Here is a 7,860-nt window from a genome sequence, read left to right as displayed (position 1 = left end):
ACAGTGTGCGGGGTATGCTCCCAGTGTGCTCCCAGCCCAGCCCCAAGAATTCCTTCAACGCCTGTTGGACTGCGTTAAAGGCCTGCGTTAAAGGCCTCCACCACGTCCGTCCCGCCATCATACCATTTTTGTGTACCCTGACCTGGCTACTTCGACCCACTCTTTCGTGCACCGCGATGCTGCCCGAGCTCCACTAACACCGGTCTACAAAGGACCTTTCCGCGTTCTCCACCACACTCCGAAAGCCGCTACCCTCCTACAGAACGGCCGGGCAAAGATCGTCAGCCTAGATCGCCTTAAGCCGGCTTTACATGGAGACCGCACTAGACAGTCTCACATCGCCGCCTGACCTCTTACTCCAGTGCCATAGCCGGCCCTCCGTCCGCTTCGACTTCCAGTCTAGGCAGGGGGCCCCGTAGCGCCCTCTTAGCTGGCGCCGGGAACCCGGATATCGCGCGCCGCCCGGCGAAGAAAATAAAGACGGCGCCTAGCCATGGCTCGTGCAGCCTCAGCAGGCAGTCATGTTTTGGTGCCAATCAGCAGCAGTCTTATTCCTTCGCTCCTGAGGCGTTAGGCCTTCACCAATCATATGACTCGAGGCCGGGCAGATAGCGACACTTTCGATAACGACGCAAACTCGGAATACGGGCCCAGAGCTAAGCCACTGCCGATTTTTTGACATTCAGTTTACAAGCCATAAACTAAGCCACATGAAAAATTTCATGATGCCTTTGTAAGCTCACTGGCTATCCAAGAACACGTACATATCATTCACATACAATTACCCACTCATCCGCTCACCTCTTACACCCACCCGATTACTCACCACTTGCACTCACACCCACCCACACACAACTGCATGTGGAGATGAGCACACTAACGTGGTGGTGGTCAAAAATATTAGATAATATTTACATGAGAGAGAAAAAAAAAGTGGGGGGCTCACGTGGTGATGGTGAAAAACATTTATTAGATAATATTTACATGAGAGAGAGAAAAAAGTGAGGGGCAGGCCTTAAAGGCCAGCCTCTTACAAAGTTTAGGAGGGGCCCCTAGTCCGGGACTCTTGTGGCTTCCGCGGCAGCCAGGGCCCTAGCCGCGAGAGCACGTTGGCTCTTCAGGTAGAGCAGCCGAGCAGGGCAGCCTCCCAACTCTCTCGGGTGGGTGAAGGGAAAGGGAAGTAAGCGGGGTTAGAGGGGCAAGCCCACACCATATGGTAGACATCTGAAAACGGGCACCGATTGAAATACTGTAGTACTGCCGGGTACAGTACTGTATTGGTGTATAAACGAAGCAGCCAACGCTCCTCTGTTTTGGTTAGCCCTTTAGCGGGGGAGGGGGGGGGGGCGGGGTAATAAAGGCAGTGTCGAGTTTTGTACAAGGCAGCAATTTCTTTGTAGGTAATAGCCGGATTGGGTTCCAGTTCCTCAAGCAGCGGGAGTCGAGGCGATGCCCGGTGGTTAAGGAGCGCGGGCTGAGGCGTCTGCGGCCTCGTTCCCCTCTAGTCCCGCATTTACTGGGGCCCAGATGACTGTAGTGTTTGTAATCGGCATCTAGCCGAATGTTACGACTATGTTGGCCACTATGGAATAAAACATGGCGGCTGAACTAGCAGGCTCGCTTCATCAGTGTCTCGCCCAATCTAATCAATCGGACCCCATCACAGTCCCCGGGAACACTAATATGGTGTCAGAAGTACTCTTTTATCTCATGTGAGTACCACTACATCAAGAGTCTGTCCGTCCAATCACCCATCAGCAACAAGCGGCTACCGGAAATCGTAGCCATGGCACATGTGCTCCCTGCCTTCCCAAGTTTTGACCTGCGCGCTACCGACGACAACAATATTGGTCACGAATGGACGAAGTGGATAGAAAGGTTCGAAAGCTTTCTTTTAGCTTGCGATATCTCGGCAGATGCACGCAAAAAAGCGCTCCTCCTGCACTACGTCGGTGAAGAAGTCTACGACATATATCGCTCGCTCCCCGATAGTGCTGCGCAAGGTGCGACGGCTACAAGCACGACCCAAACCACGCAGAGTACATCGACGCCAGAATACGATGCCGCTCGAGCGAAACTGAATGCACATTTTGCGCCGCGAGTGAACTCATTTGCTATCTACAAATTTCGTCAAGCTAAGCAAAACGTTGGTGAGTCACTGGACGCCTTCTACGCGCGCCTCCGGCAGCTTTCTCGCCACAGTAACTTCGAAAACGTCGACTCTGAAGTCAAGAACCAAATCATTCTCGCCACAACGTCGTCTCGCCTCCGAAAGTATGCCATGCTTCATTCCTTCACGTTACCGGAGTTACTTAAGCAAGGAAGAATGCTCGAGGATGTCGAACGGGATGTGTCCGAAATCGAAAAGCACGTCGATAACAATGCGGCGGTGTTCGCAGTACACAAGGAAGGATAACACCATGGCCAACACCCAAGAAATGAACGACAGATGCCACGGCAGGCCTACACACCGCAGCGACCTCGCGTCTCGTCAACAGATTGTCGCAACTGTGGCGGCAAGTGGCCTCACCAAGACGGTCGATCCAGTTGTGCTGCATAGGGCAAGACTTGCAAGGCATGTAACAAGGTTGGTCATTTTGCACGATTCTGTCGCTCAACCAGGACACGCAGTGGACTGTGAAAATAACTCACACAGTTAGCCTGCAGTAAGAAGAGTTCAAGTACTAGAGAGCCTGCTGCTACCTGTGACACCAGTCCAAGCAACGACGAGTACGTTTTTGTTGCCATGACTTCCCGTTAAGCAAGTTCATCTCCAAAGGCTATTGTCACTGTCAACAATGTGCCAGTCATTTTCTTAATCGACACGGGTGCTACAGTGTCAATTGTTAACGAAAATGACTCAAGAACTGTCGTCTAAATGTTAATCTCCAAGAAGCATCCATCAGAGTGTTCCCACACAAATCGTCTCCACACGAACTTTTGGGCAAAGTCTCTGTTACAATGGGATACAAAAATAAGTCCATTGAAGAAGACATTTTTGTCATTCCAGGAAACTGCACCACTCTTAAGCTTCACAGCAGCAACCAACCAGGGGCTTGTCCAGATCACGTACCAAGTTTCTGGCAATCCAGGTGACAAGTCAGTCGTGGAAGCATTCCCTAAATTATTTTAGTGGAGTTGGAAAACTCAAAAACCAGCACATCCACCTTTTTGTGAATGACTCAGTCCCACCTGTTGCACAACCACACAGACGTATTCCGTTTGCCTTACGTGATGCCACAGAAAAAGAACTTGGATGCCTCCTGTCAGAAGGCATCATAGAGCCAGCCATCGGACATACACCGTGGGTGTCCCCTGTGGTCATTGTGCCCAAACCACATCAGCCTGATGAAATTCAAATCTGCATTGGCATGCGTGTTGTGAACAGTGCCATTCAACGTGAACGACATTTGTGTCCGACAGTGGATGACATCATTGTTGCCTTAAATCGAGCAACAGTATTCTCCAACCTTGACCTGAAGAAAGGATATCGCCAGTTGGAACTTGACACTTCTTCAAGGCAGCTCACCCCTTTCTCGACACATGTTGGCTTGTTTCGCTACAAACGTCTCAACTTTGGCATCAGCAGTGCGGCTGAAATCTTTCAAAACACCATCCGCCAAGTGCTCAGTGGCATCCCCAATGTCCTGAATGTTAGTGACGACATCCTTGTTTTTGAACAAACAAAACCGGAGCATGACGCCTCATTGAAAGCAGTTCTGCAGCGACTCCAAGAAGCTGGGCTGACACTCAACGGAAAAAAGTGTCACTTTCGTCAACGAAAACTGAACCTCTTGGACTTATTTTCTCAGCTGACGGCGTTCGTTCTGATCCTAAGATAGCAGCCTTCCTACAAATCAAAACACCAGAGTCACCGCAAGAAGTAGAGCCTGCTAGGCATGATCAACTATTCAGGCAGATTCCTGAGAAATCTAGCCGACCTCATACAGCCATTACGTGAACTGACATTGAAGAACGTTGCATGGGAGTGGACAGAACGACAGCAGAATGCTTTTGAGAGCTTAAAGCAAGCCATGTCTGATGCATCCACCCTTGTTTACTTTGACCCATCCAAGCCGACAGAACTGGTAGTAGATGCAAGTCCACGTGGACTGGGTGCTATCCTCACACAACGTGTCAGTGAACACATTGCAGTGATAGCCTATGCAAGTAGAGCGCTCACACCTGTTGAAAGCCACTATTCCCAAATAGAACGTGAATTGCTCGCAGCTGTATGGGCAATGGAACATTTTTGCCTTTATCTTTGTGGAATTCACTTTCTTTTGCTGACTGATCACAAGCCTTTAGTGAGCATACTGGTAAACCCAAGATCATTCCCATCTGCCCGCATTGAGCGCCTCGCTCTACGTATTCAACAGTACAAGTTTGATGTACAGCACACCGCAGGAAGTAGCAACCCTCCGATTACCTTTCCAGGCATCCGGTTCCTGAGATGAAAATACACGCCCGCATCGACAAAGTACCCAACGAGTACGTTAACTTCATCCAGTGCCACAGCATCCCAAATGCCTTCTCAGTTCAAGAAGTTGCTGAAGAAACTAAAGCAGACCAGCAGCTACAATTACTTGTCAGTGCTATCCAGCACCCCACACCTAGCAGCTGGGTCTCAGTTGAACTGAAGCCATTTGCCTCCATAAAGACTGAACTAACAACACCTGAGGGCATCGTCCTTCGAGGAATGCGCCTAGTTCTTTCCACTAGCCTGCAGATGCAAGCAGTGCTGCTCGCCACAAGGGTCATCAAGGGATTATCAAAACAAAACAAATGCTGAGAGAAAAAGTTTGGTTTCCAGGCATAAACAAACTAGTACACACTTTGATTAAAAGCTGCCTACCATGTCAAGCAGTCGTTCCCCAAGCAAACTTGCCATCACTAAACCACCCAATGGTCCCTGGGACGAAGTTTCGGTTGACTTTTGTGGTCCGTTCCCAGATGGAAAGTACGCTATGGTGGTAATAGATGACTTCTCGCGATACCCAGTAGCACAAGTCACACATTCCACGAGTGAGAACAATGTGCTCCCCTTGCTGCGACGAGTGTTTTGCCAGTTCGGAATCCATGCACAGGTAAAAATTGACAATGGACCACCATTTCAAGGCAGAGAGTTCGCTGCACTCTCGAAAGAGTAAGGATTTCGACACCATCAGATCACACCTTTGTGGCATCAAGCTAATGGTGAAGCTGAACGGTTCATGAGAACTTTGAAAAAGCATGTTCACACAAGTCAGCTTCAGAACACAGATTGGAAAGTAGAACTTGATACTTTCCTGATGTCATACAGATCTTCCAAACACCTTACAACAGGAAGATCACCATATGAACTGCTGTTTGGCAGACCAATGAGGAATCTTCTGTCGTGCTACCCTGAAGCTCCTTCGCACAATGAAGACTTAACAAGGTTGAAAACAACCGCGAAAACATCATGCTGACGCACGAAGACATACTCAACCACATTGCTTCTCTATCGGTAAACGAGTCCTGTGCAAGCAAGAGCAACGGGACAAGTTCGCTCCATACTATGATCCAGACCCTTATATCATTGTAAGCATTCATGGATCATAAATCAAGGCATCGAGAGGAAAAAGAGTAATAACGCGCAACTCAAATTTTTTCAAGGATGTCTCTGGCCTCAAACAAGCATCAGCCACAACATCACTCGACCGCGATGACATCATATATCCACCACCTGTAGTGAACCAGCCAGCACCTCCTATATTGCACCCGCCTACACCACCTGCATTGCACCAGAGTTCTCCAACACGGCGCTATCCACAGAGAAACAGAAAACCTCCACGTTATCTGTCTGACTTTGAGACCTGACTTTGTGACTGTTTGCCAGTGACAGACCTTTCTACAGTGGTCTGTGACAGTGTGTGCTCATCCATTTAACTTTCCCCAAGGAGGGTAAGTGTAGTGTTTGTAATCGGCATCTAGCCGAATGTTACCGCTCTGTTGGCCACTATGGAATAAACCATGGCGGCTTAACTAACAGGCTCGCTTCATCAGTGTCTCGCCCTTGGAGGAAGGAAAGCAGGCCCTGACGTCATTTTTTTGAAGCCAGCGCGGCCGCGCCGCGACCGGACGCTGCAACGTCTCTCCTCCTTCTTTACCCTTTCTCCGCGACGCTCACGTACCTAGGGCCCTTAGCAACGCTGTTGTTAGTGGCCCGAGTTTCCATAGCAACAGCGTCGCCGTTGCTAATGTCCCGACTTGGTTAACCCTAAATTTTGACGTCACTTCCGCCGCCACACTTTCTCCAATGCATTGAGAATGGCAAGGGCCTCTCCTAAGTTGTTTCCGTCCTTTGGGCGAGACTCGCCCAATCTAATCAATCGGACCCCATCACAGTCTCCGGGAACACTAAGATGACGACACGTGTGTCCGGGCGATCCCGGTACTCGCATCTGCGGAGGATTTCAGCGGCGCGTTGTGAAATGCGCTCTTGCTCTAAGTTTCGGCAAGCTCCCCGGGAGTCAGTGATGATAACCCTGGAGTCATGCTCTGCAGCGGCCAGCGCTATGGCGACCTCCTCTGCGTGTGTGATGTTTGGGGCGCGGAAAGTGAGTCCCTGAATGTATGTGTTCTGGTGGATGACCGCGGCCGTGTGCCACCCTCCATGATGTGGGCCAGCAGCATCCGTGTAGTGCACTCCGTGCTCTTTTAGGTTCACCGCACGCGCGGTGCGACGGCCCTCGTGAGTCTCCTTTGTCATGTTTTGTGGCAGAGGTCGAATCTTGAGCGCATAGCACCAGCCCTCTGGAACTTCGGTTCGTTTCTCTGCGCATTGTAAGCATTGTGCAGGCGGTCTAGGAGGTGTTTGCCTGCAGGCGATTTGCTTAACCGCAAGTATTGGTTGCTTAAGTGCGCCTCCTGCAGCTCTGCAAACGTGTTGGTCATCCCTAGAGCAATGAGCCTTTGATTGGACGTCGTTATGGGGAGGTCGAGCGCGCACTTATAAATTTTTCGAATGATCACCTCTAGGGCGTTCTCATCGCATTTCCGCAAGTGGAGCTAGGGTGCCGCATGGAGTATCCGGCTGATCACGAATGCATTGACCAGCCTCAGGGCGTCTTTTCATCGTAATCCCCCCCCCCCCCTTCCCGCTTGTTAGATACCCGACGAACCATACGGCCTACCTGGTCTCCAACTGTGCGGAGCTTCTGCAAGGTTGTATCAATCTTGCGAGTGCAGTGAATAAAGAGTCCCAACATTCAGGGATGGGGCCGCTAACAGGGACGAGGGCAATTTCAGTGGTACACTTCTGGTTGGGCCGCAGGTGTACGAATTCTGATTTGGTCGCAGAGCATTCCAGGCCACAGCGACGAGCATATCCGTCCAAGATAGTCGCCGCTTGTTGCAGGTTGGCTTCGATCTGCCCTAGCGACAGTGTTGTCCAGAGCGTGATGTCGTCGGCATGCAGAGCATGCCTGATGCCTGGGACATCATTAAGCAATGGGATGAGGTGAGCCATGGCGAGGTGAAAGAGGAGAGGAGAGAGAGGACCGCTTCCTGTGGAGTTCCGTGCGTACCCAAGGGGTATGGGGCATGCTCCTGGTCTTGAATACGTATATAGGTTTGCCGATCAGTGAGGAACTGTCGGATGTACCTAAACGTGTTGTGTTCACAGTTTGTGACAAACGTGTGAGGATGATGTCGTGGGTTACGTTGTCGAAGGCCCTGTTAAGGTCCAAGGCGTGGACCACCTTGTCGCTACTGGGGTATTCGACCGGAGCCAAGACTTCCTTGCTACGTTGGAGTAGGGTATCCTGCGCGGACCGATGTGGGCAGAAACCGCACATGGTGTCCGCGAAGGCATGTTTAAGTTCTAGATATTGAGAG

The 7,860-nt window shown here is 50.6% G+C and overlaps 1 protein-coding gene and 1 pseudogene across 1 annotated transcript; one reads left to right on the top strand and one right to left on the bottom strand.

The window, feature by feature from the left end:
• Nucleotides 1-1,052: 1,052 nt before the first annotated feature.
• Nucleotides 1,053-7,492, bottom strand: LOC146208836 (uncharacterized; annotated as a pseudogene).
• On the top strand, nucleotides 1,675-2,416 carry LOC146208837 (uncharacterized). The gene has a single exon (XM_084597269.1). It carries the CDS (start codon nucleotides 1,787-1,789, stop codon nucleotides 2,414-2,416), a length of 630 nt encoding a protein of 209 aa, XP_084453395.1. The 5' UTR covers nucleotides 1,675-1,786.
• Nucleotides 7,493-7,860: the final 368 nt, after the last annotated feature.

This window comes from Amblyomma maculatum, chromosome 1 (genome assembly GCF_055883805.1).
Source record: "Amblyomma maculatum isolate TAMU_Amacu chromosome 1, ASM5588380v1, whole genome shotgun sequence".
Classification (NCBI taxonomy): Eukaryota; Metazoa; Arthropoda; class Arachnida; order Ixodida; family Ixodidae; genus Amblyomma; species Amblyomma maculatum.
Note: the sequence above shows the minus strand (reverse complement) of the source record. Positions and strands in the feature narration are given on the sequence as shown.

Excerpts from the sequence above, each read along its gene's own strand:
- LOC146208837 (XM_084597269.1), top strand. The coding sequence starts at position 1,787 with ATGGCACATGTGCTCCCTGCCTTCCCAAGTTTTGACCTGCGCGCTACC.